Genomic DNA, 27952 nt, shown 5'->3' on the forward strand with positions numbered 1-27952 from the left:
GGGGGGAAATTTCATTCTTTGGAAAGCACAAATCGACGTTTGATGCATTTCACCCCCTCTGCAAAAAAAAAACAGAAAAAAAAAGTGTCCCAGGGACTGGCTGGGACGCTCTAGCCCGCTCTAGCTCTCCTCTCGGTGGCGACCACCGCCGGGGTCGCTCTGCCCCTCTCCGCTCGGTGTCGGATGCTCCGACGCAAGAAGGACCCACGCCGCCGAGAGTGACGTAGCGGCGGAGCTGTTGGGGTCACGTGGCCAGAGGAGGGGAAAAAAAAGGCTCCAGGCCGACCAATGGGGAGGGGGCGGCCGCGGAGGGCGGGGCTTAGAAGAGAAGCCCCGCCCCGTCCCCTCAACCCGCCCTCCTGTCAGGTCGCCGGCCGGCCGGTCGATCTCTCTCCGGTTGGACTGCCGCCGCCTCCTCCATCCTCCTCCATCCTCATGCAGCCTTCCCGGGCCCCCGAGGCCGGAGAAACCGCCCCTCCGCCCGCCGCCATCCAGATCAGCAGGTACCCGCCTCCATCGCTCCCAGAGCCTCTGGGCATGTGCAGAGTGCTCTGTGTGGTTATTAATAATAATTACTTGGTTATATGTACATATAACATGCACACAAATGTGTATGTTGGTTATTATAAATAATAACAGTTGGTTATTATCAATTCCAGGCTCTGGGGGGCATAAAATGTCTTTTTAGTTTTTTATTTTTTGGTTATATGTATGTATGTATATAAAACATGTTATATTTGTATGTATGTTATATGTATATAACATGGGTATGTATGTATGTTATATGTATATAAACATTGTATGTTACATGTTATGTATGTATGTATGTTACATATATAATGTTTTATATATATATGTATATATATGTAATGTATGTATGTATGACGTATGTATGTGTGTATATATAATATTTATATATATATAAACTTTGTGTGTGCGCGCATATGTGTATATATATACACACACACATATAAACTAAAGGATATATATCATTTATACTGAGATGGATAGATAGATAGATAGATAGATAGATAGATAGATAGATAGATGTAAATTAAGATTTATTTGGTTATCTGTGATATATGTTACTTTGTGTGGTTGTATGTATGTGCGCTGTATTGGATCCATAGATCTGCAAAGTGGGCGGCAGAAAGCAGGCTGAATGACACCCAGGGCCCTTGGATTGTATTTCATCTCATCTCATTATTATCTTTTTAAACTTAATTTCATTTCATCATTTCATTTTATATCACTCCATTTCCTTGTTTTATTATTTCCTTTTGTTATTTCATTTCATTGTTTTATTCTCTCCCTCCCTCCCTTTATTCTCATTTGCTTTTATAAAACTGGGATTTTATCAGATGAACAGACTCCTCAAACCTTCTCCTGGCCTGCCAAATCCATCCAATAAGGTTTCCTACCTTGGCCAAGGGGCTGGACTAGAAGACCTCTGAGGTCCCATCTAGCCCTTCGATTCTATTTTTCTTTTCAAAAAAATTGATCCTCTGCTCAGTTCCTTCCTTCCTTCTTTCTTCCTTCCTTCCTTCCTTTGTCCTTCCTTTCCACTCTTCCTTCCTTCCTCCCATCTTTCTTTCTTATTCCTTCCTCCCTCCCTCTCTCTCTCCTTTCTCCTTCCCTCCTTCCTTCCTTCTTTCCTTTGTCCTTCCTTTCCGTTCTCTCTTCCTTCCCTCCCTCCCTCCCTCCACTACCAATTCTTCTCTTTTTTCCTTCCTTCCTGTCTTCCGTCCTTCCTTTCCTTTCCTTTTCTTTCTTTCCATTTTACGTTTCCTAGGCAACTGGGCAAGGCTGGTTGTTGTTTTTTAAACACGTGGCGACATGCACTCGCTTTTCACCCTGATTCGTGCACTTTGATCCTCGAGGGGCGAGTCCATCAAACAACATTCAGTTCCTGCGAAGGGCTTGGCAGGATTCGAACGGGAAATTCAACGGCCTTTGTGATGTTTTACGACACCGGCGGCTGGTGAATTGTGTGCCACAAAAAACTCTTACCCTAAAGAGCTTGGCAGCCTTGGGGCAGTGCCCAACCCTTCGTTCCCAGGCCTCGCCCTTCTCCACTCCTTCCTCCAACAAAGGGATGGCTTGTAACCATGATTTAATAACGGTTTAAGGCTGAGCTTCGGCTCATGGCTGCGGGATTTAAAAGCCTCCCTCGGTGCCCAGTTTGCAGGCGGCACGTGAGAATAATTACAGCATCCGCCGGCTGGCTTTTTCCCTGCGGGAATTTTAATCGCCTTAAGTTCTCCAGGCTGAGATTGATCCCCAAAGAACCAACTGCTCTTTTATTATTATTTTTTTCCCCCGACAATAATTCTGCTTTTCTTGTGCTGACTCACCTGCTGGCGGACAGTGCATCAAAAAAAAAAAAAAAAAAACCCTGCTTTTTTTCAGAATTGCAAGCCTCTCCTTTTTGGGGGGGGGGCGCTTTTGGTCCTCGCAAATAGACTGAATCTGTGATTCATGGATGCTCCAGCCCAGAGGTGAAGTCTTTTGTGGGCCAGCAAGTTGCACAAATGTTTGGCGGTCAAGCTTTTGAAGTTGCTGCTTTGTTGCGTGGTGTGGCTTTGTCTCGGGTTTTCCTCGTGGCTCTCTTCAGCTGCTGCGCACCAGAAATCGGCGGTGGGAAATGGGTTGCGTGAATGGAGTGGGTCGACCTGTGTACCCAACTTCCTATTTAGATAGAAAGATAGACAGACAGACAGACGGGCAGGCAGAAGATAGATAGACAGTAGATAGATAGACAGACAGACAGACAGATAGATAAGAGATAGAAAGACAAATAGATAGAAAGACAGAGAGATAGATAGATAGATCATGAGATAAGATAGATAGATAGATAGACAGACAGACAGATAGATAAGAGATAGAAAGACAAATAGATAGAAAGACAGAGAGATAGATAGATAGATCACGAGATAAGATAGATAGATAGATAGATAGATAGACAGACAGACAGATAAGAGATAGAAAGACAAATAGATAGAAAGACAGACAGAGAGATAGATAGATAGATAGATCACTAGATAAGATAGATAAATAGATAGACAGACAGACAGATAGATAAGAGATAGAAAGACAAATAGAAAGACAGACAGAGATAGATAGATAGATCACTAGATAAGATAGATAGATAGATAGACAGACAGACAGATAGATAAGAGATAGAAAGACAAATAGATAGAAAGACAGACAGAGAGATAGATAGATAGATCACTAGATAAGATAGATAGATAGACAGACAGACAGATAAGAGATAGAAAGACAAATAGATAGAAAGACAGACAGAGAGATAGATAGATAGATCACTAGATAAGATAGATAGACAGATAGATAGACAGACAGATAGATAAGAGATAGAAAGACAAATAGAAAGACAGACAGAGATAGATAGATCACTAGATAAGATAGATAGACAGATAGATAGACAGACAGATAGATAAGAGATAGAAAGACAAATAGAAAGACAGACAGAGATAGATAGATCACTAGATAAGATAGATAGACAGATAGATAGACAGACAGATAGATAAGAGATAGAAAGACAAATAGAAAGACAGACAGAGATAGATAGATCACTAGATAAGATAGATAGACAGATAGATAGACAGACAGATAAGAGATAGAAAGACAAATAGAAAGACAGACAGACAGACAGATAGATACATACATACATACATACATACATACATACATACATACACAGACAGACAGACAGACAGACAGACAGACGGACAGATAAATAAATAAACAGAGTTGGAAGGGACTTTGTAGATCTTCTAGTCCAATTCCTTCAACCCCACCCCACCCCCCACCCCCAGGCAGGAGACCTTACACCATTTCTGACAGGTGTCTTCTTGAAGGCCTCCAGTGATGAAGCTCCCACCACTTCTGAAGTTGTGCAATTCTGGGCGTCCAACCCTCCCTGTAAACCGTATCCTCACCTATGGGCCGATGTGTGTCACCGGCTGAGCTGATGCCGGAATAACCCATTTCCTGGTGATTCATAAGCTAGCCAGCTGCGTGGGGTGAGCATTTTAGTCTCCCTTCCTTCCTCCCTTCCTTCCTTCCTCTCTCCCTCTGCACCCTTGTGGGGACCTTCCCTTCCCCACACGCAACCCTGATAGGCTGCCTTGCGAGAGAGGAAGTTGTGAAGGGTGCCGGTTATCGCACAGAAAAAGTGGAAAGGCGAGTTTGGGACGTCTCGCCGGCAGAATCCCCGACGCCCGTTTCTCTCCGTTTCCGAGGATGGCCGTTCACCTGATCCAGTAGGACCCTCCTCCCATCCCCCACCCTTTCTGTGGATTGGAAAGGTAGTCCTCGACTTATGACTGTGAGGGAGCCTGCCCCTTATGGTCGTAGAGCGTGTCACCCACACGACCGACCTAATTTTATCCACCTGTTTTTTTTTTTACGGCAGTCGTTAAGCGATCACCCCGGTTGTTAAAAACAAACACCGTGGTCGTAAAGCGAATCCATTGTCCACCTTGGCCTAATTTATGCCGGAAACTAGAAGAAAATTCTGGTTTTTCAACAAACAATGGGTAAATGTGGGCCAGTTGCCAAGTGCGGGAGGGGATCATAAGAATCCCTGGGAAGGTAGCTTGAAACAGCCACTAAACCAGTTGTAAGTCGAGGACTATCTATCTGGATTTTCGATAAGGAGAAAAATGGGTTTGGGGGGCAACCAGGCTCGCATTTAGCAGTGGGGGCTCCCCAAAAACAGCCTCTGAACACGAAATGAATGGATCCTAAAAGATATTTTTGCTTTCAGGATATATGTTGGGGGTTCCAACAAGGAAATCCATCAATCGAAATAGATATTGTTGGAATTAATATCCATCTGGGTTCAGTAGTTCCAAGCAGGGAGAAAGACACTGGACACATGGAGGCTGATTGGAAAGATGGTTGATTGATAACAGTAACAGAGTCGGAAGGGACCTTGGAGGTCATCTAATCCAACCCCCTGCTCACACAGGAGACCGGTATTAGGGATTCGAACCGCCGAACTGCCGACCTTTCCTATCGACAAGCTCAGTGTCTTAGCCACTGAGCCACCTAGTCAGGCTAATGGACAGGACCACATGGGTTTGAGGTCCTGGGCAACTGACCACATGGGTCTGAGAGTGAAGGGTATTTTAGACCCTCTCTGGGCCTTTGCACTTGAGCTTCCTGTTCCTGTGGCAAGAGCCTGTAGTCTATGAGTTGCTGTAGGGATCCTAGCTAGCTTTGTAGGTTGTCTGAGTTAAGTTTGATTGAAGCCTGGACTGATACGTAGTGAGGAGGCCTGAATGTGTCCTGAAAGGGTGTTGGGCCATTCCGATTGCGTCTTCATGGCTTGCCTGGTTTGGATCTTGAGTGAGGCCTGATCCTACCATTCTGCCTTTGTTCAAAAGATCCTGCCTTGAATGGATTACCAAGTCTGCATTTCTAAAAGCTTAGTATCCGCTTGGGGGGCAGGGAACTGTGGCTCTGGAGTTTCTACCTCCCTTTTAAGATTTGTATTTCTCTTTTGGGGGAAATACAATATTCTGCCTTTTTAAAATATTTCTCAAAGTATTTCATTCTTCTAGGAGAAGGACGGGTGCTAACTTCCTACAATATTTGCAATCCAGAATAAAAGGCAAAGCAGTGCTGGGGAAACGTTTCGATTTCCAACTTCTTTTTTTTCCTCCTTTCAAAAACCTTTCAACTTTTAAAACAAAATTTGCTCGATTTGATTCATTCCATACAAATTTGCAATGGCTGCCGAGCGCTCAAACGACCAGCAGGGAACAGGAACTGCCGCGGTAGTAAGTGCGAGGAAGAGACGGGAACCCCTTCTTTCCGCGACTTTGCACACGGTCGTAAGTCAAGGACTACCGCTTCTGTCTTTTTCTCTCTCTCTCTCTCCCTAGGATTATGCGCCCCGATGATGCGAACATCGCCGGCAACGTGCACGGAGGCACCATATTAAAAATGATCGAAGAGGCCGGAGCCATCATCAGCACCCGACATTGCAACTCCCAATCCGGGGTACGTGCTGCTCTCTATTCCCACAACCGCTCTGGGCAACCCCAGTGTCACAAGTATCGGGTCTCCAAGGCCACAAGGGAGACCCTCTTTGCCCACGAAGCAGCCGCCAATAAAGCCTAAGGTGCTACAGAACGCTTTATGCGAAATTTGGCTACTTCCAGGCTTGGACTACAACTCCCAGAATTCTCCTCGACAGCCTGGCCGTTTGTGGGATGCTGGGAGTTGTAGTTCACACGGTCTGGAAACGGCCCACCTTCGGAAAGACAGCTGTAGAGGAATTTAGCCCCGGCGGGAGGAGGAGGAAGAGGGAGAGAGAGGTCGGTCAGTGCTGGGAAAGCAGACAGGGTGAGAAAAAGCTCAGAAGCATCCTGCTTTTGTTTTTGATATCCTAAAAATTTCAAACTTAACTCCATTTCAATTTTTTATTTGCCTTTCGATTTTTAATTTCCCATTTCGGTTTCAATTCAGTTTTATTTCCAGCCGAAAGCTCGGGAATAAATAAAATAAACAATGGCCCAGTAGGTGGCGATACAGGATAATTGGAAGAGAGAGAGAGAAAATATATATAGCGGCAGCTGCATTTCCTTTTAAAACCGCTGGATGGATGGGTGACTTCCTGCCTGCATTGGCTCTGTGGGTTTTCCCGTTGTTGATGGGAGTTTTGCATTTCACCCCCCCTTCCCTGGCAGGAGCCCTGCGTGGCTGCCCTGGCTCGTGTGGAGCGCACGGACTTCCTTTCCCCCATGTGCATCGGCGAAGTGGCCCACGTCAGTGCCGAGATCACTTACACCTCCAAGCATTCCGTGGAAGTCCAGGTACAGGTGGAAGCCGAAAACATCCTCACAGGTAAGCATCCCTGGAGGCTCTTGGGGAACGTGACCAGCTCCGTAGATTCCATGATTTTATTGTATTGTAAATGAGATTGTATCTGCCGAACAAAACTCCGCACTGGCGACAGGAAAGGCATCCAGCCAGTAAACACTCAGCTCCATTCAGTTTGCCCTGACTCCACCCCACAAGGGATTATGGGGTTATTAAAAGAAGATGATGAGTGTAGTGTAGTGTAGTTTAGTTTGTTAGTTTTATTTCATTTCATTTCATTTTATTATTGTATTGTATTCTATTTTAGTTTAGTTTACTTTTTATTCAAATTTCCTGACAGTTAGAACAATTAACCAGTGGAACGACTTGCCTCCAGAAGTTGTGAATTCTCCAACATGAAGTTTTCAAGAAGAGAATGGACAATCCTTTGTCTGAAATGGAATAGGGTTTCCTGCCTGGGCAGGGGGTTGGACTAGAAGACCTCCAGGGTCCCTTCCAACTCTGCTGTTCTATTCTATTCTATTCTATTCTATTCTATTCTATTCTATTCTATTCTATTCTATTCTATTCTATATTTTCTATTCTATTCTATTTTACTATTATATTATGTTAAATTATATTATATTATATTATATTATATTATATTATATTATATTATATTATATTATATTATATTATATTATAATATTATTTGTCAGAATATGGAAACCATCAAGCGGGGCGATGCTTGGGGCTCAGGACCTCGGACAGCACCTCAAAATTCAGGGGAGCTGCTTTAGTTAGAAAGGAGATTCGGGTTATGTTATAATAATAATAATATCATATTGTTATATATTTTTTTATTTTTTTCAACCACAATACGCCTCTGCCCAGTTTGCAATAAATTATTTTATTACATTTCACTTTACTTTTTACTTGATTTTATTGAGCAACCTTAGACCTCTGTCCAGTTTGTAATCACCTCACTCTCTCTATTTATTTTAATTTATTTGCACCCTGCCTTTCTTATTTTTACGAATCGCTCAAGGCGGCGAACATTCCCTCACATTCCTTCCTATTTTTTCCCCAAAACAACAACCCTGTGAGGTTGGGTTGGGCTGAGAAAGAAAGCGGCTCAAATTCACCCAGCCAGTTTATATGCCCAAGGCAGGACTAGAACTCACCGTCTCCTGGTGATTGGCCCAAACTCACTCAGCTGCCTTCATGCCTAAAGCAGGACCAGAACTCATTCCTTGTCCTGCCTTCTGGTGCTTTGGAAAATAAGTTGACCCTTTCTTCTTTGGGGCAGCCCCTCAAATATTTGGAATATGGCTATTATATCCACCCTGGTCCTTCCTTTCTCTAGACTGGCCTTTCTTCGTATGTTTTAGTCTGCAGGCCTTTCATCATTGCATCCTATTTACGCAAGAGACCAGCTCCCTCACAAGGCAGGAATCTTTCTGTTTGTGAGCTTGTGTGGGGGTGGGTGGGGGTGGTCTCCTGCCAGACTTTAAACCCTCAAATTGACTCCGTTGTTCCTTTTGTGGGATGCACAAGCCTCTCCGCCGTGTTTACATCCCGGCCTCCTTCGATCAGCAGTCTGTCTCTTCTCCTCCTCCAGCTGCAACCCCGCCAGATGTGTACACAACCCTCCCCTCCGAACGCACAACTTCGCTTCTCTTTTCTTCCCCTTTTGACACCCCAGGCAAACATCTGCTCTCTCTTTTTCTCACGCAGGGATTATTGACTGGCATGGCCACACGCCAGCTCCCTGCTTGCGTTTTTTTAAAAATAGCATTGTTATTATTATTATTAACTTTACTCATTAAACATGAAACTCAGTCAACTGAACATTCGTAAATGCATCACACATACCATTGACTGGCACTGATGGTTGATAGGGGTTGCTGCCAGCGTCCTAGGCATCAACCAAGTACCTTCTTAAGATGTACGATGTTCCGAGTAGCGCAGTTTTTTTGCAGTGTTATTGCAAGGAGCTGCAATTTCTTGATGCATGTTATAAAATTCTTGGACATGGTACCAAGTGCCCCGATGACGATGGGTATCACTGTGACGTGTTTCATCCAGAGCCGTGTAGTTTCGATGGCCAGGTCGCGATATTTCGTGATTTTTTTCCAGTTCTTTTTCTTCAACTCTGGCGTCTCCTGGTACCGCGATGTCAATCAATTGTACATTTCGGTTTTCGACAACTGTGATATCTGGCATGTTGTGTTCCAAGTGACGATCCATCTGTGTTCGAAAGTCCCACAAGATCTTTACCTTCTCATTTTCAATAACTTTTTCCACTTTATGTTCCCATGACTTCCTCCTCCTCCTCCTCCTCCTCCTCCTCCTCCTCCTCCTCTTCTTCTTCTTCTTCTTCCTCCTCTCCTCCTCCTCCTCTTCCTCTTCTTCCTCTTCCTCTTCTTCCTCTTCCTCCTCCTCCTCTTCTTCTTCTTCTTCTTCTTCTTCCTCTTCCTCCTCCTCCTCCTCCTCCTCCTCCTCCTCCTCCTCTTCTTCTTCTTCTTCTTCTTCTTCTTCTTCTTCTTCTTCCTCCTCCTCCTCTTCTGATTATTGTTCTTGTTGTTATTATTAATAATAATAATAATAATCACATAGTCAGCCAGATGTTCAGACTGGGTTTGTCTACCTATCGAGTCTTTACCAAGGACCTGGGATAGGCAAATGTAAAAAAAAAAATGTGGAGAGTGCAGAGAAGAGCAACAAAGATGATTATAGGGGACGGGAGGCTAATACATATGAAGAACGGTTGCAAAAATTGGGTATGTCTAGTTTAATGAAAAGAAGGACTAAGGAGACATGATAGCCGGTCTCTCTTGATTTTATGATTTTATGGTTGGTTTTAAATTTTGATATGGATTTTAAATTGATAAATTTTAAACTATGGGCCAAATTTAATTATTTTAAATCTATTTTTAATCGTACTTTATGTATAAATGTTTTTATTTTGGCTGTTCACCGCCCTGAGTCCGAAAGGAGAAGGGCGGTATAGAAATTCGAATAATAAATAAAATAAATAAATAAATAAATAGCAGTCTTCCAATATCTCAGGGGCTGCCCCAAAGAAGAGGGAGTCAAGCTCTTCTCCAAAGCACCAGAGGGCAGGACAAGAAGCAACGGATGGAGACTCATCAAGGAGAGAAGCAACCTAGAACTAAGGAGAAATTCCCTGACAGTTAGAACAATTAACCAGTGGAACAACTTGCCTGCAGAAGTTGTGAATGTCTCCCTTACCAATGTCTCACTTAGTGACATACATTTTGGGCTCCACGTTGCGGTCGTGTGTTGAGGACTGCCTGTGAAACGATCGCTGGCTTGACAATTTAAAAAAACACGACACCTTGTCAAAATTCAGACTTGTACGCCTCTCAGCATTGCGTACCCCCACCCACCCCCCCGCCCAGATGTCTGCACCCTCAGGATGATGGGCTGCGTAGTCTTTCCTTTCTCCCACTTTAATCCTCCCCCTCCCGTAAACGCCTGGCCTTCCACCCTCTGCCAAGAGAAACATGGCATTGCATTTCGTGTTGCAAAGACAAGCAGATTCCCCGCCCTGTCCCCCCCCCCCAGATGTTTCAAACGGAGCAGGAATTTGCAGGATTATTCTGCCTTTGAAGGGGAATCAACCGTTCTTTTCAAGGGGCTACAGAGGAGCTGGGGCGGGCGAGGGAGCATCAGGAAGGGAGGGGAGGTCAGCTCAACTGTGTCTTTTGCTTTCTTCTTCCGAGCTCGCCCTCCCTCTCCTGGCAGGCCCCCTCCCCTCCCCTGTTCCTTGAGGCTGCTTTGAAAACATGGTCTGTGTTTTGCTAGCTGGAAAAACGTGGTTTTGTCCCTTGCAAATGTCCTTCAGCGGGGTAGAACAACACGAATGGAAAATTAACTGCGTAGCTTTGATGTCCAGGAATTCGGTCAAATTTTTTAAAGGAGACCCTTGGGACATCTCAACTCCCCTCTCTTCCTCTCCCCCTCGCCTCCCCTCCCCCCAATCTACAGGCAGTCCTCGACTTAAGACCACAACTGAGCTCTTTCTTCAGGCTTCGATCCCAAGCGGATGTGACAGCTTGCCAGGGTGTGGGGGGAAGTGGAGTAGGATTTACGGCTGATACCCCCTCACCTGCCGAAGCCCTCTTGGGGAAGGGGTTGCCATAGCAACCGACACAGAGGAGGATCAGGGAGGGAGCAAAGGTTTTGCGGATAAGATTGCCCTGCAAAGCTCAGATATCTCCGTGAAGACCCTTCGGGATGGGGGTGGGGTGACGTTGTATGAGAACCCCAAATGAGAAGTGTCCTGCTATCGCTTAGAAATCAGGAGTAAGACTGGTGGGAACTTCCAACTTTAGAGATTGCAAGATCTTCAAAAAAAAAAAAAAAAAGTCTTCCAATATTTAAGGGGCTGCCCCAAAGAGGAGAGGGTCCACTTATTTTCCAAAACACCAGAAGGCAGGACAGGAAGCAAAGGATGGAAACTCATCCAGGAGAGAAGCAACCTGGAACTAAGGAGAAATTTCCTAACAGTGAAGACAATTAACCAGTGGAACAAGTTGCCTCCAGAAATTGTGGGTGCTCCATCACAAGAGACTGGACAACCATTTTTCTGACATGGTTATTGGGTCTCCCGCTTGAGCAGGGGGTTGGGCAAGAAAACCTCCAAGGTTCCTTACAACTGTGTTATTTTGTATGTTGTATTCCCTGCAGGCTGAGTTGAATTGACACAGTAGCTTGGGTTGAATTGGGTTGGGTTGGGTTGAGTTAACTTAATAGCCAGGGATGGATTGAATTGGGTTGGTTTGACTTGAATTGAGTTGATTTGATTTAGCCTTGACTGTGGTTGGGTTGGGTTGACTTGACTTGACTTGACGTAGTAACCTGGACTGTGCTTGGGTTGGGTTGGGTTAGGTTGTTGAGTTGAGTTGACTTAGTAGCCTGGACTGTGATTGGGTTGGGTTAGGTTGGGTTCAGTTGTTGAGTTGAGTTGAGTTGACTTAGTAACCTGGGCTGTGATTGGGTTGGGTTGGGTTGTTGAGTTGATGACTTAGTAGCTTGGTTTGGGTTGTTGAGTTGAGTGGGGTTGACTTAGTAACCTGGGCTGTGATTGGGTTGGGTTGGATTGTTGAGTTGAGTTGACTTAGTAACCTGGGCTGTGATTGGATTGAGTTGAGTGAAACTAAAATGAATTGGTGAACCTACCAGTCCATATATTGGTGAAGTAGAGCCACTCCTTGTCTCTGAGAGCACCTGCCAATCACTTTGGAAAAGGACGTGGCCCTGAGAATGATTCATTGGCTAGTTTGTTTACAATCCCTAATCTGTTGATTAATACAAATTAATATGAATGAATGTATCCATTTCTTACAACGGAGCCAAAGGACCGAGTCTCGCGTGACTGTCCCCTGGCTTAATTTCTCAGCATCTGCTCATTGACAGCCTCTTCCTTTCTCCTTAGGTGCGAAGAGAGTAACCAACAAGGCCACTTTGTGGTACGTTCCTCTTTCTCTCCACAACGTGAACAAGGTTTTGGAAGTGCCTCCAATCCAGGTGAGGATTGAAGGAAGAAAATATGTGATACTCGTTTGTAGCTGGGAAAAAATGAGTTTCATGGTTTTGTTTAGTTCTTTGGATCACTGTTGGCGTTTTTGTTTTTGTTTTTAAATACAATTTTGGACTATTCATTCATTTCTGATTCGTGATGGTTGTAATGTCTTGGGGGCCACGGGATCCCCTTTTGCGGCCTTCTGACAAGCAAAGTCAATGGGGAAGCCAGATTCACTTAACAACCGTGTAACTAACATAACAGCTGCAGCAATTCACTTAACAGCCACAGCAAAAAAAGGTCGTACAGTGGGGCAAAATTCATTTAACAACGGTCTAACTTTCCTGCTAGTTTGCACGGAAGGACCAGGAGGAAGAAGGGAGACGACGTTACGAGGAACAGAAGCTGGCACGTCAGGAGACCAAAGAGAGGAACGGTGATGTCATTGTGCCCGTGATCAATCCAGGTACGAGGGGCACCTGTCTGGCATGGAGAGACCTGCCTGCATATTTATTTATATCTTGCATTTCCAGCATGTGTGTTTTTGGGAGGGGGGGTTTCCCATTGTGCAACACATTGGTGAATTTAGTTGAGTTGACTTAGTAGCTTGGGTTGGGTTGGGTTGGATCGGGTTGATTTGAGTTGAGTTGATTGACTAGCTTGGGCTGTGATTGGGTTGAATTGAGTTGAGTTGGGTTGGGTTGATTTAGTAGCTTGGACTGTAATAGAGTTGGGTGTGTTGAGTTGATTTAGTAGCTTAGGCTGTGATTGAGTTGGGTTGAGTTGAATTGAGTTGACTTAAGTTGAGTTGATTTAGTAGCTTGGGCTGTGATTGGTTTGGTTTGGGTTTCGGTTCAGTTGGGTTGGGTTGATTTAGTAGATTAGACTGTGACTGGATTGCATTGAGTTCAGTTGGGTTGGGTTGAGTTCAGTTGGATTGGGTCAGGTTAAGTTAGTTGCTTAGACTGTGACTGGGTTGCATTGAGTTCAGTTGGGTTGGGTTCTGGGTCAGGTTGATTTAGTAGCTTGGATGTGAGTGGGTTGAGTTGCGTTGAGTTGAATTTAGTTGATTTAGTAGCTTGGGCTGTGATTCAGTTGGTTTGGGTTGAGTTCAGTTGGGTTGGGTTGAGTTGAGTTAGTTGCTTAGACTGTGACTGGGTTGCATTGAGTTCAGTTGGGTTGGGTCAGGTTGATTTAGTAGCTTGGGCTGTGGTTGGGTTGAGTTGGGTTGAGTTGAGTTAGTAGCTTGGGCTGTGATTGGGTTGGGTTGGGTTGAGTTCATATGGGTTGGGTTGGGTTGATTTAGTAGCTTAGGCTGGGGTTGGGTTGGGTTGAGTTGAGTTAGTAGCTTGGGCTGTGATTGGGTTGGGTTGAGTTCAGTTGGGTTGGGTTGGGTTGATTTAGTAGCTTAGGCTGTGGTTGGGTTGAGTTGGGTTGAGTTGAGTTAGTAGCTTGGGCTGTGATTGGGTTGGGTTGGGTTGAGTTCAGTTGGGTTGGGTTGGGTTGGGTTGATTTAATAGCTTAGGCTGTGGTTGGGTTGGGTTGGGCTGAGTTGGATTGGATAGGGCTGGGTTCATTAACAAAGTTGTTAATGAATCACCGCCTTTGTTAACATAGGAACAGGGTTATTAAGTGAATCTGGCTTCCCCATTGGCTTTGCTAGTCAGAAGATCACAAAAGGAGATCACCAGATCCTGGAACACTACAACCATCATAGATATGTGTCAGTTGCCAAGCATCTGAATTTTGGTCACTTGACCATGGGGATGCTGCAATGGTCATTAGTTTGAAAAAACTTTTCAAACCAGTGCCATTAGACTTTCAAGCAGACATTAAACAAATGGCCATAAGTCAAGGACTACCTGCCTTTTTTTTTTTTAAAAAAAAAAATGAAATTTAAAATCAGTATCCCAATCCTCAGATTGCTTTGCTCCATTGCCTGGCGCCTAGACAAACACAGAAATAAGAATAACAGAGTCGGAAGGGACCTTAGAGGTCTTCTAGTCCGACCCGCTACTCAAGGTAACTGCTGGAAAACAGGGTTCAAACGGGGCTCCCCTATCTGCTCTGGATCTCCTTTGGTAACTAATTGTTTCTGCATTAAATTACGCTTCGCTTACCTGCCTCTCTCTCTTTCTTTTCACTGCTTTCCAGACAGGCAAAGTAAAGGTAAGGCTGTTCAGCTGAATTAACTGAGTTAACCCAAGATCTGTGAATGCCGGCTTGTAAGAGCTCACAATTCTGCCTCTGGCTTAATACCAGGGGAGCAGCTTAATTGGCCTTACACTCTGAAGCATCTCGCTTGCTTTAACGCTTTAAATATCTTAATAACAGAAGTGGATTCCTATAAATTTTGTCCTTTGAGGAAAATGTCAATATATTTTATTTATTGATCAAGCCATCCTTGTTAATATTTGAAAAGAATATAAACAACAGGGGAACAGTGATCGACTTTCAATAATCTTGGTCTGGAGGGCTTTCTTACACTTACTTTACACCTAGTTGTAGTCCTCGATTCCTCCTATACCCCTACCTGTGGATCTGTGCTGCTAGATCCTGGATCCAGTTGGACAGGCAATCTTTGGTGGGGCCCCATGATTGATGTGTCTGAAGCAATTAAATGAGGGAGGCCAGATGCAGAAGTTGGCATGGACACCACCTCAATCCTCAATGTCCCCCACCCCATTCCTTCTTCCTCCCTCAATGTCCCTCGTTCCTTCTTCCTGAAGAAGGGAGTCAACCGGGGTTGAAAGTAGGCCGAGGGCCACTTTTGATGGACGTCCGTCCTTTGATGGAATTGAGCCCAGCTTGGTTCTCCTTCCGTTCTTCCACTTCTAGGAACCTCTTGTAGTCCTCCACAAAGGGTAGGGTTGGGTCCTTGGCTTCCATCCTCGCTTGTCCTTCAACTGCTCGTTTCTCTTTCCAGAGCCCTACACCGTTGGATACAGCCAGTCAAGTCTCATCCACCTGGTGGGACCATCTGACTGCACCATGCATGGATTTGTGCATGGAGGTAAGTCCTAGGAGAACCTGTACTGGGCCACACCGGTGTTCCCCTGGAGTTACCCTCCCCTCCACCCTTACCAAGGCCCAAATGACTCCTCCCCACCTGGTGTTACTTCTTCAACGAATAGATGTCCACCTTCAAAATATTTATCATCGTCTCAAACGCTTCTTGAGGGCTTCCTCAGTCTTGAAGTGTGGACCTCCTGCACAATCAAACCTTCCACATTGTGCAGATCATAAAACCCCCAGAATTTATAATAAATACTATGCCAGCCCCCCTGGCAACGGAGGTAGCACCAATCCCCTATCATGGTTTCCTTTCTATTTTTACAAGTGTGCGGAAGTCACAAGATTCGGGATAGAGGTGTAGAAATTAAAAAAATTGCTAGCTCCACCAGGTGAGAATCTTGCTCTAAATTCCAACCTGACCTTCACTCCCACCCAGAAACATGATTCAGACGGGCTCGTTTGCGACTTGGAATCACAGGATTGGAAGGGAACTTTTGAGGTCCTCTAGTCCAACCCTCTGCTCAAGACACGGGACCTGGTCAGACAGTTGTCAAACTATCTTTCCTTGAAAATAAACCAGATTTACTTGGTTAACCGGCGAGCTGAGTGAGAGACCGCCCATCTAGAATCATAGGCTGGAAGGGACCTCGGAGGTCATCTAATCCGATCCCCTAATCAAGGTTGGGTAAACTGAGGACAAGCCCTTTAATTGGAGAAAGAAAAAAGGGGGGGGGAAATTACTTTCCCCGAGACTGGATGAGCTTCAAACGTAGGCGTGGTTGCTATAGGAACTTTTCACGGTCGAGAAAGCTGGGGGAATTGAGACCCCTGTAATTAAAATATTCTTTAGGGAGGCCGTGGTGGAGGTTTTGAAAGGGGGGGGGAGGGAGGGGGCATTTTGAACTTAAGAGCCAGTCGGGAAAATTAAATAGATTTATTTATTCTTTTTCCTTACCGCAAAGATAGGAGACGGAATTCTTTTTGCCAGCCAGGCTGCTGCGCCAGTTGGTTTGCAAGGCATCGGGATGGGCGGGAAGTAAGGGGTCCCCCTAACAATTTGGGGGCACCTGGCGTTGAGGTTTGTTAGGCCTCCCTCCCGTGTTCGGGAGTCGAGAGGGGCGCCTGGTAGGATGTTTATGTGGACTTCTGTTTTTCAACTCAAATGTTTTCCTTTTTTTAAAAAAAACAAATTGTTTATTCAGCCACCTGTCTTGCTATTGGAGCCAGTTTGGTCTAATGGGGAAGGCACCAGGTTAGAAAGTAGGAGACTGGGAGTTCTAGTCCCGCTTTAGGCACGAAAGCCAGCTGGGTGACTTTAGTCGAGTTACCAGGAGACGGTGAGTTCTAGTCACAACTTTGGCAAGAAAGCCAGCTGGGTGACTTTTGGTTAATCACCAGGACACAGTGAGTTCTAGTCCCGCTTTAGGCATGAAAGCCAACTGGGTGACTTTAGGCCAATCACCAGGAGACTGGGAGTTCTAGTACCACCTTAGGTACTAAAGTCAGTTGGGTGATTTTGGGCCAATCACCAGGGGACGGTGAGTTCTAGTTTCCCCTTAGGCATGAAAGCCAGCTGGGTGTCTTTTGGCTAATCACCAGGAGACGGTGAGTTCTAATCCTGCCTTAGGCCTGAAAGCCAGCTGGGTGATTTTAGGCCAGTCACTAGGAGACTGGGAGTTCTAGTTCCATCTTAACCAAGAAAGCCAGCGGGGTAAATCTTGGGCCAGTCACTCTCCCTCTCCCTCCCTCCCTTTCTTTCTCCCTCTCTCTCTCTTTCTCTCCCTCCCTCCCTTCCTCCCTCCCTCTGTCAAGGTTATCTTGATTACATATCTTCTGGAAGGCCATTCAACCCAGGGTCCTTCCGAGAATTTGCAAAACGAACCGCCTCGCTTAGAAGCCTTTGTCCCTTGCGCACAAGTCTGGATTGACCCCACCCCAACGCTCGCACGGACGGACGGGGAGACCCCCCTGTTGAAATCTCTGCTTTGCATGCCTTCTCCGTCCCACCCACCTGACAACTGACCCCCTCTCCCCCCCCCCCACCCCCGGCTGTCACTCATAAACCTCACTTAACCCACATGTCTCTCTCGGGTCCCTGGGCGACTCGGCTCCCAGCTTCCTTGTCCAAAGACCCACGTCTTTGGAAACGCCGCGGGGAGCATCGTCCAAGTGGAATTAATCCTGAATTTATCGCGTCAGGAAAAACGGGGTTGGCACGACCCGCTGTGGAGCACAGGACCCACAAACGCACACACACACACACACACACAAAGACCCCTCTGGGATCCCATTTGTTGTGTTAGGAAGATGTTCAGAGTGGGTTTTTTTTTTTTTTCCGTTGTGGTTGTTATCCTTGTTGTCGTTCTTTGTTTAGATCCTGCTGCTTTATTAAGACGAGGCCCCAGCGACAACAACAAAAGCCTTGCCGGCTGGTTGTGTGTGTGTGTGTGTGTGTGTGTGTGTGTGTGTGTCGGCTGTGCTATTTTTAGCCGGCGTTTCTCTTCTTATTAGTAGCCTCGCTCGGAGCTGGGTGGAGGGGATTAGCTCTGCAATTCGTTGCAGGAAGCAACGAGGTTTAATTAATTGTCTTCTGCAGGGTCTCCAGCTCTTCGGCAAGCTTGCAATTTTTTTTCCTCCCCCTCCGCCTCCCTCAAAGCTCGGGTTGTAGCAACAACACCCACACACCCACAAAGAGGCACGTTGGGGGTATTTTTGCAACCCCGTTTCAGAAAACCGAGCCGGCGTTGACTCAGTTTCCTTGCAGGAAGGCTCTCTCCGTCCTCCGTCTGGACTGACGGACAGGGAATTGTAAGCGTAAACTGGCCCAAAATCACACAGACAGATTTCATCCCTAATAGGAGACTAGACTAGAACTCACCATCTCCCGGTGATTGACCCCAAAGTCACCCAGCCAAATTTCATGCCTAAAGTGGGACTAGAACTCCCAGTCTCCTGGTGGTTGATCCCAAATCACACAGACAGATTTCATGCCTAATGGGAGACTAGAACTCAACATCTCCCGGTGATTGACCCCAATTTCATGCCTAAAGTGGGACTAGAACTCCCAGTCTCCTGGCAACCGGCCCAAAATCACACAGATGGATTCCATATCTCATGTGGGACTAGAACTCGCTGTCTCCTGGTTGATTGGCCCAAAGTCACCCAGCCGACTTCCGTGCCTAAGGCAGGACTAGAACTCCCAGGCTCCTAATAATGAGCAAGAAAGACTGGAAGCGGTTGATAGAAGGGCTGTGAGAATGACCCAAATTCCTGCAAGGAGAGGTGGGAAGGAACAGGGTGGACATACCTGCCCCTGAAGGACTTCCTTGAGGCCACGTAGAAGATTCCCTGACTACCTCCACTCTCAGAAAGCAAAGAGCAAAAGTCCAAAAGTCCACTCTGCCAATGGTCAGGGAGACGTTGAAACCCTGTCAAGTTTTGCCTCTAGAAGTTGTGGGTGCTCCCATCACTCGAGGTCTTCAAGAAGAGACCGGACAACTGCTGGTCCTGAATGGAATAGGATCTCCTGCTCGAGGAAGGGGGGTTGGACTAGAAGTCCTCCAAGGTCCTTTCCACTCTCTGACCCTACATTCTAGTTTTCTGTACATAGAGGACCACTGTCAGGTTTCGATGTCATCTCAAATAAATTGCACTCCCAAACAATTAATCTTTGCTGAAATATTCCATTTATTGAGTACGACAGATCTGGCCCCGACTTGTAGCCGATACTAACCCTCTGACCCCCAAACCCTTCCCTTTCCGTTCCCCAATTCTCATCTTCTCATTGGCCATCTTCCAAGTCAGTCTCCCCAGCTTCTGACCTCAGCCCACAGGAATGTCCCCCTCCCATCCCATCTCCTAGGGGATATTATCTACAGAGAAAATAAGTAGGTGAAAAGTCAAGTCTCGTCTCCTCCTTTTTATGGCAGCATCAGAATGCTGTCAACCACCTCATTCTCCTTTCCAGTTGGAGCCTGCTGGCCCAGGGACCTCTTCCACCGACCGCTGCCTCATTAAACCCCGTCTCTTATCCTGCTTTCCAGGCGTGACCATGAAACTCATGGACGAAGTGGCTGGGATCGTGGCTGCTCGCCACTGCAAGACCAACATCGTCACGGCTTCTGTAGACGCCATCAACTTTCACGAGAAGATCAAAAAAGGTAAGGGGTCGGTAAGACCTTTCCCTTGGTTTGGGACAGTGTTTCTCAACCTTGGTAGTTTAAAGATGGGTGGACTTCAACTCCCAGAATCCCCCAGCCAGCAGTGCTCCTGCTGGCCAGCAACTGGTCTTTGGGTCTCTGCCGTGCATGCGCAGGGTGGGATGCATGTGGGGGGGGGGGCTGCACACACATGCGCGGGGAGCACTTGCATCGCTCCACACGCGGATTGGATTTGGGGGGGGGTTTGGGCGCACACACACACATTCGTTCATACATGCACGAGCTTTGGGTACTCGGTCCGGAAAAGGTTAGTCATCACTGGTATAGGTGATGACTCTTAGAAGACTTCTAAGGTCCCTCCCAACTTTGTTACTCTCTTAAATCCCTTCGGATTTTCTCTGCAATCCTGGCTGTTGCAACATGGCCAACAGAGAGAGCTGTCCAGGGTGCTGATTCGCTTCGTATCCAACTTCAACCTTTGCTCAACCCCGGAAGTCTCTTTCAGAAGGTGTGTGCTTCTGTGCGTGTCGCCGTTGTCGTCCCTTGCAACCCGGCCGATGTTACGCCAAGGTGCTTGTTGCGACATTTCTTGGAACACACGGTGGCATTTAGGAGCGAGTCTCCGCTCTCCGCGGAGGAACATTTCGTTCCACGTTGCGTGAAGCACAAGACGCCCCGTTGGGATGATTTTGATTGTCACACCAACGTCTTCTAAAAACCCTCCAGTCTCCAAGCGGACCAAATTAGCATCTTAAGAACTTCCTGAATGAGACATGTGGGCCATCGCTTGTTATCCTCGAGAGAAACGCCCTCTCCTTGAAGAGGAATCTAATTTGATTTTTTTTGGAAGCCTCTCTTGATTATTTTCTTGAGCAAATGTTGAGTTTATCCTACTCTATTTTGGTTTTTGGTTTTCAAGCTGGCTGTTTTCTTTAGCTAAATTTGGGAGCAATCAGACGCTAAATGCTCTCGGATGAATTTTATTCCCCTACAATCTACAGATAGTCCTCGCTTTACGGCCGCAATTGAGACAACATTTCCGCTGCTAAGTGAGACGGTTAAGTGATTTTTATTTTTATTTTTGGCCTCGTTTTGCGACCTCTCCGACTCTGTTATTCAGTATTCCAAGAACGTAAAACTCAACAGCTTGCTATCCGAACCATGTCCCAAATGAGGTTGGCTTGAAGCCATCTGCTCTTCATTACTGATGCTCGGTTGACTTCCTCTCTTGGCTTCAGCGAATTCCCTTCCAGGATCCAGAGATGCCGGGAAGGGCTGATGAAACCTGGAGGGCTGGTGTCGTAGGTTCCGCCCAAGTGCTCCACTTTAGCTCCTGGGCAAGCCCACCAACCAGGCCACCCGGCTTCCAGGCGGGTCTTTCCTTGAGGCCTCCCGTCTCGGTTAAAAATAGAACCCCCGGGGGAGTTTCTAGCCTCCGTCAAAGACCCCCAGTCGGTGGTCAGAAGGAGACGGCATCGGGAGCAACCTTGTCTGGTTGAAGGAAATCTAAGCTGGCATCTCATCAGGCCAGGATGAGGGGAAGGAATGGCTGGCGGACAAAGATCCGAAGGTCCACATGCCCAAGGCAGGAGATACAGCCAGAAGGTGGGACAGATAGGAGAAAGGGGGCCCTTTGGCCAGGGGTCGGACTCAAGAGGGAGAATGTCAAGGGGGCCACGGAAGGGATGGAGAGGTAGATGGAGAGATATGGATGGATGGATGGATGGATGGATGGATGGATGGATGGACGGACAGATAGATGGAGAGATGGAGAAATAGATGGGGAGAGGAATTGATGGATGGAGAGAGATAGATGGAGATGAATGGATGGAGAGGATGGATGGATGGATGGAGAGACAGATAGGTGGAGAGATGGAGAAATAGATGGGGAGAGGAATTGATAGATGGAGAGATGGATGGGCAGATAGGTGGAGAGATGGAGAAATAGATGGGGAGAGGAATTGATAGATGGAGAGATGGATGGGCAGATAGATGGAGAGATGGAGAAATAGATGGGGAGAGGAATTGATGAATGGAGAGATAGATGGAGATAAATGGATGGAGAGGATGGATGGATGGACAGACATAGGTGGAGAGATGAGAAATAGATGGGGAGATAAATTGATAGATGGAGAGATGGATGGATGGATGGATGGGCAGATAGAGATGGAGAAATAGATGGGGAGAGGAATTGATGGATGGTGAGATAGATGGAGTGTTTAATTGATAGGTGAATAGAGAGATAGATGGAGAGATAAATAGATGGAGGGCTGGGGAGATGGATGGAGAGACAGAGGAAAGATGGATGGAGAGAGAGAGAGAGAAGGAAGATGGTGGGACGGATGAGACGGTGGGATGGAGAAGTGAATGGAGACCTAGGGATGGATGGATGGATGGATTTGGGGCTCCATCGCAGCCGTAAGCTGAGGACCGCCTGTGAACTCGTTCCTGCCTCCGCTGGCATGTGACGCTCGCTTGGAGGCAGCTGCCTTGGTGGAAGCGTTTTGGGGAGGCTCGAGGCGTTGCGTGCGAACTGCCCCCTGTTGAACGTCGGAGTTTTAATTTAGGTTAGATCTCCCCGGGTGGGACTCTCTGACGTGGGACGGGCGAGTCATCCGTCTTCGCGGTTGGACGATTGCGGTGTTTGGGATTTTGCCTTTCTTCGCATCTCAGCTCTTTGTTTGGAGATGCCTTTGTTTGCCTTCTGCGAAGGTCACCAGTGGCTTAAAACGAGAGAGAATAGCAGGCGTAAATCCCCCGTTTCTCTCCTTAAATTAGGCCTTTGCAATTCCACCCAGGAGGTGTGGGGGAAATCTCCCGATTGTCCTGCCCTCTCCTGCTGTCTTCTTCAGCTTCCCAAAAAAACGGTTGTGAATTCTAGCTGGATTCCCGGTTCTTCGTTTCCTGCAAAAATCCAGTGGAAGGGAACACAAGGGTCATCTAGTCCACCCCTCTGCAGGATGCAGGAAAGCCGACTTGACCCTCCTACAGAGGTGGCTGTCCAGCTTCTTCTTAAAAAATTTCCAGTGATGGAGAGGCCGCTACTTCCCTAGGTTGAGTCTTCCACTCTTGATCATCATTGGGCCTTTGTTCAGGTTGAACATCTCAAGTTCCTCTGAGGACATGTCAAGTTCCTTGGGGAACTTCTCAAGTTTCTTTGAGACAAGTCAAGTTTTTTGAAGAACATCTCAATGTCCTCTGAGGACAAGTTGAGTTCTTTGAGGAACATCTCAAGTTCTTCTGAGGACATGTCAAGTTCCTTGAGGAACATCTCAAGTTCCTCTGAGGACAATGTATTCCTCAAGAGACATCTCAGGTTCCTTTGAGGACAAGTCAAGTTGTTTAAGAAACAACTCAAGATACTTTGGGGACAAATCACATTCCTCGAGGAACATCTCAGATTCCTCTGTGGACAAACCAAGTTCTTTGAGGAACATCTCATGTTCCTCAAGTCCCTTCTCATCTTCCAGCTTCTCTTCAGAACCTTCTCCAACCTCTCCATAATCCTTTTGCAGACGAGATGCACCTTCCTATCCATATTCTCTCACAAGGTCCAGGTTTTTGACCAGCTGGCTGTAGAAATTTCCAAGAATGGTTTTGCATCTGATCTTGGGTTACTCTTCCAGAAGACCAGGTCCTTCACCAAAGTGACTTGGCATCCTCCAAAGGTTATAGTCCTCTTTTGGTGTAGACCCCTTGGACTTGCCATCTGCTGTCCTCAAATCGATCCCCGCCCCCCGCAAAAATCCAAAACTCAGCTGTCCCTCAGCTGGAAGACCATCCTTGTCTCCAGAAGACCCTCACTCACAAATGTCCTCTCCATCCCTCAGGGAGTGTGCTCACCATTTCCGGCCGCATGACCTTCACGAGCAACAAGTCCATGGAAATCGAGGTCTTTGTGGACGCCGACCGCTTCGTGGGTGAACCCCAAGAGCCGTACCGGGCAGTCAGCGCGTTCTTCACCTATGTGTCCCTCAGCAAGGAAGGAAGACCCCTCCCCGTCCCGCAGCTGGCGGTAAGTCAATTTTTGTGGAATGGTGTCAAAGCCAACACAACATCTCTGAGGTTGTTGAGTTTCCAATTCTGGTTTCATCAAAACTGGGGAGTGGGCTGCAGGACCCCTAAGACAGCTGCTTTCCTTCTGCAAGCGAACCGCTGCGTTCCAGAAAAATCTGCCAAAATAATTGGGCCGTGAGGCAGATATTTCTCTCTCTGGGCACAATGAGAATATATCTGCTGAACAAAACTCCTCACTGGCAACAGGAAAGGCGTCTGGCCATTCAACACTCTGCTAGCTCCATTCGGCTGGCCAGCCCTTACCCCCTTTTAACTGTTTTATTTCAACTATTAATTTAAATTAACTTTTGTTCCACTTTTTTAATTAAAAAATTAAAACACAGGCGGTCCTCGCCTTACGACAGTTCGTTTAGTGACGGCACTGAAAAAAGGGCCGTTTTTCACACTTAACGACCGGTGAAGCATCCCTGCGGTCACTTGATCAAAATTCGGGTACTCAGCGACCGACTCCTTTTTATGACGGTCGCAGCGTCCCGGGATCACACGATCCCCTTTGGCGACCATTCTGACCAGCAACGCCGGGGGTGGGGGGAGAAGCCGGATTCAGTTAATGACCGTTTTATTAACTCCACAACTGCAGTGATTCACTTAAACAACTGCAGCAAGGAAAGCTGTAAAACGGGGCAAGGCTCCCTTAAGGAACTGTCTCGCTTAGCAGTAGAAATTTCGTCGTCGCGGTCGTAAGTCGAGGACTCCCTGCACAGGCTCCCAAAAACAAACAAACAAAAAAAAAAAATGACAAAACCAAAAAAATAAAATAAAATAAACAGGGCATTTAAAAAGGTGCGTTAAAAACCCCACAAACACACACACACACAAATTGTCCTGCCGAGTGCAATAGCTGTTGTGCTCTTTCTTTAAAAAAAAAACCCTGCCCTGTTCCTCAAAATCTTTTGATTTTCCTCCTCCCCCCACCCTCCTCCTCCTCCTCTGCTCCTCAGCTGCTGACCCTCCCCACAGTGGAGACATTGGGCTGGAAGGGACCCTGGAGGTCATCTAGTCCAACCCCCAATGGGGGGGGGGGGAACCCTCCCTTAAAAGACCCAGAGAGCCCTCTCGACCATCTCTTCCTCTGCCATTGAAGCCCCCTTCCCAGGTGACACCCTGATTTTAGCATCCCCCACCCACCCAAAAAAAAAACCCAGCAATGCAATAAAATTAAAAGAAATTCTCTTATTTTTTTCTTGCCTTTGCAAAGATTCTCCTTCTCTTTAAGGTTTTTTTTTTTTTTTTTTTTTTTGCAAAGCCTGGGGAACTTTGAGTTTCTTTTTCCATTTTTTAATTTTATTTTGTATTTTATCGGCCTCCATTTCTCTTTTTCCCCCCTCCCTTCTCTCCCCCCCACCACTTCCCCCTCTCCCCCCCCCCAACTACCTGCTATTGGTGGTTTGCCTTCCCATCTATTTTTAGCCATCGCGGCTTGCCAAGATTAAAAACCCCAAGGACGAGGATGCAGGAGGGGGCGAAGGGAGCCATTCCTCGATTTATGCATTACGTCCCTTGGTCTCCTCCCCCCACCCCCACCCTGCGCCCCTCCCTCCTTTGCTGCATGGAAGGATGCTGGGATCCGGGGTTGGGAGTCTGTGTGTGTGTGTGTGTGTGTGTGTGTTTTAAGCCACACAAGCCTCTCTTGCTTTTAAATTCCCCCCTTTTCTCCTCAAAATTTCTCTGTTCTTTCTTGCCTGTTACGTTCTGAGAGGGAGGGAGGAAGTCCTTGTCTCTGTCCTTCCCTTTCTTTCTTTCTTCCTTCCCTTCCTTTCTTCCTTCCTTCCTTTCTTCCTCCCTCCCTTCCTTTCTTTCTTCCTCCCTTCCTTCCTTTCACCCTCTTTCCCTTCCTTCCTCTCCTCCTTTCCTCCCCTCCCACTCTCCCTCCTTCTTTCCTTGCTCCTTCCCTCCCTCCCCTCTTTCCTTCCCCTTCCTTCCTCCTTCTTTCCTTCCCTCTTTCTTTCCCTCCTTCCCTCTCTTTCTTTTTTTTCTTCCCACTTCCTTCCTTCCTCCCTCCCTCCCTTCCAAATATAACCCAACTATATCAAATATAGTGAATAAATTTGGCTATATTTGGTATAGTGGAAGGTCTCTTCCAACTCCCTTCCTTCCTTCCTTCTTTCCCATTCACCATCCAGGCATCCATTCTCTCCATCTATTCCCCACTCCCTCCCTCCTTTCCTTCCCCTCTTCCTTCCCCTTCCTCTCCCCAAAGAAGCTGCCCTCCTGCCAAGCAGACCTTCCCTTTCCCCTGCCCCTCTCTCTCTCCTGGGGGGGGCGCCAGGGCACCCCTCATTCCCATCTGGCAGCCTCCCAGCTTCCCCGCTGGCCTTTCCAAGAGCCGCAGAGGGGGGCCTCTCCCGACGTATCTTCCCCCCCCCTCTTACCGTGGGGCTTCCTCCAGCCTCCCTGCTGGAGATAATGGGGGCTCTGTGCTGTCAGGCTGCCCCCCCCTCCTGACCTTCAACTTGGCTCCCCACCCCGTTAATGAGACTCCTAACCGCTTCTCAGCAGCCGGTGGTGCCCACACGCAGCTGGCAAACTCCTCGGGGTGCCAAACGCCAGGAGGGGAGGGGGGAAAACCCCGCCCCCAAAGATTTGTAGGTCCTGAGGGTGCCAACCCCCCAGCCCTTCCCAGAGGTCATCTGATCCTGGGCTGCAAAAGGGGGGGGGGAGGGAAAAAGAGGGGTTGGGGTGGAATTTGAATTAAGTCGTGGGGCCGTGCAGTCCAATTCAGGAGAAAGACACGGGAACATAAGGGGCCTTGGAGGTCTTCTAGTCCTCAAAGAGGAGAGCCTCTAGCATTCCTGACAAATGGCTGTCCAGTTGGACACCTTTTCTTTTCTTTTTCTTTCTTCCTTTTTCTTTCTTTCTTTCCTTTTTCTTTCTTCTTTCCTTTTTCTTTCTTTCTTTCCTTTTTCTTTCTTCTTTCCTTCAAGCAGGCTTGGCCTAATCTCCTTCCTCTTTTAATATGTAAATTTTAATCTGTTCTTAAATTATTGGGGTGTTTTAATTTGTCTGGGCCAAAATAATTTAATTTGATTTTAACTGGTTTTTAATATTTTTGTATTTATGTATTTTATTGCTTGGCTGTTCACCGCCCTGAGTCCTTCGGGAGTAGGGCGGTATACAAATCAAATAAAATCAAATCAAAATCAAATCAAATCCTTTCCTTTTTTTCTTCTTTCTTTCTTCTTTTTCTTCTTTCTTTTTCTCTTTCTTTTTCTTTCTGCCTGTCTCTCTCTTTATTCTTTGTTCTTTTTCTTTTTTTTCTCCTTCTTTTCGTACTTCCCTTCCTTCCTTCCTCCTCTCCCTCCTTCCCTCCCTCCATCCATCCATCCTTTGACTCTCTGCCTGCCTGCCTCCCTCCCTCCCTCCCTCTCTCTCTGGTTAACTTGCATAGTGGATGGTGGGAACGTAGCTACTGTAATATATCTTGATTTCAGAAAATCATTTGACAAAAGTCTCCCAGGACATCCTGAGGTGGCCGCGGGCAAAGGAAGCCCGTCCAGCGGCCAAACCTGCTGCTGTGTGGGGACATGGACGACTCACCCACATTCTCCCCCCCCCCCTTTGTTTCTCGCCCTCCTTTCTCTCCCCTCCCCGCAGTTGGAAACCGAGGACGAACGACGACGTTTCGAAGAAGGGAAAAATCGCTACTTGCAAACGAAAGCCAAGCGCCAAGCACAGTTGCAGCCCCTCACCCAACAGTGACACTCGGGCCAAAGATCTCCCCAATCCCTAGACCCAGATGGAAAGGGGGGGGGCTGCGACAACATTCCGGGGGACCCCCGCCTTCTCCTTTCCAGCCAAGATTCATTCCATCAGACAGGGTAGGGCGGCCCGATGAGGAGGGGGCACATATCAACACACACGGGCCAGCTGATCCCGCCAGATCACTTGCTTTTATTAACAACCTTAAGATAGACATCTCCCGCTTGGGGAAGGTCCATCTTCACTGTCCCAAGAAACACACACACACACACACACACACACACGCAACGGCAGCCTCTCCCTCCCCATTCAGGCGTTGCTCAAAAGCCCCCTCCTCTGCCCCTCTTCCTCCCCGTCTTCGGTGTACGTGTCGTGCAGATGTATATGTTTGCCTAATTTATTCAGCGGCGGTCGCAAATAAAGGTTTGGTGCCTTTAAACGTGTGGGTCGGAGACTGTTTTCTGCCCTTTCGGGGGGGTCCCTCTCAGCCCCACCACCCCAGAACGCCGAGTAGAAGGAAGGAGCTTCATCGAAAGCCGAGCTAGAATTTGTCCAAAACGGTCGTTATTAGAAGTCATCGCAGATTCGTCGAAAAGAAACCCAGCTCACCCTTATTTTT

The 27952-nt window shown here is 47.1% G+C and overlaps 1 protein-coding gene across 2 annotated transcripts; it reads left to right on the top strand.

Moving 5' to 3' along the window:
* The first annotated feature begins 246 nt into the window (after window positions 1-246).
* ACOT7 (acyl-CoA thioesterase 7) lies at window positions 247-27772 on the top strand. 2 transcript variants are annotated; one of them, XM_087878837.1, is made up of 10 exons: window positions 247-503; window positions 5913-6030; window positions 6720-6876; window positions 12296-12387; window positions 12734-12848; window positions 14537-14551; window positions 15309-15395; window positions 19441-19557; window positions 23388-23572; window positions 27229-27772. In XM_087878837.1, the coding sequence occupies exons 1-10, from the start codon at window positions 289-291 to the stop codon at window positions 27331-27333; spliced, it is 1206 nt and encodes a 401-aa protein (XP_087734963.1). In that variant the 5' UTR covers window positions 247-288; the 3' UTR covers window positions 27334-27772. The 2 variants fall into 2 exon arrangements, with proteins under 2 accessions (XP_087734963.1, XP_087734964.1); XM_087878838.1 differs by lacking the exon at window positions 14537-14551.
* Window positions 27773-27952: the final 180 nt, after the last annotated feature.

The sequence above is a fragment of the Pantherophis guttatus genome, chromosome 15 (genome assembly GCF_059756535.1).
Source record: "Pantherophis guttatus breed Tessera chromosome 15, ASM5975653v1, whole genome shotgun sequence".
Taxonomy (NCBI): domain Eukaryota; kingdom Metazoa; phylum Chordata; class Lepidosauria; order Squamata; family Colubridae; genus Pantherophis; species Pantherophis guttatus.

Bases quoted from the DNA above. Each gene is read 5' to 3' on its own strand.
- ACOT7 (XM_087878837.1), top strand. From the start codon at position 289: ATGGGGAGGGGGCGGCCGCGGAGGGCGGGGCTTAGAAGAGAAGCCCCG. The intron at 6,877-12,295 runs GTAAGCATCCCT...CTTTCTCCTTAG, and splicing joins AGCCGAAAACATCCTCACAG to GTGCGAAGAGAGTAACCAAC. The intron at 23,573-27,228 runs GTAAGTCAATTT...CCCTCCCCGCAG, and splicing joins TCCCCGTCCCGCAGCTGGCG to TTGGAAACCGAGGACGAACG.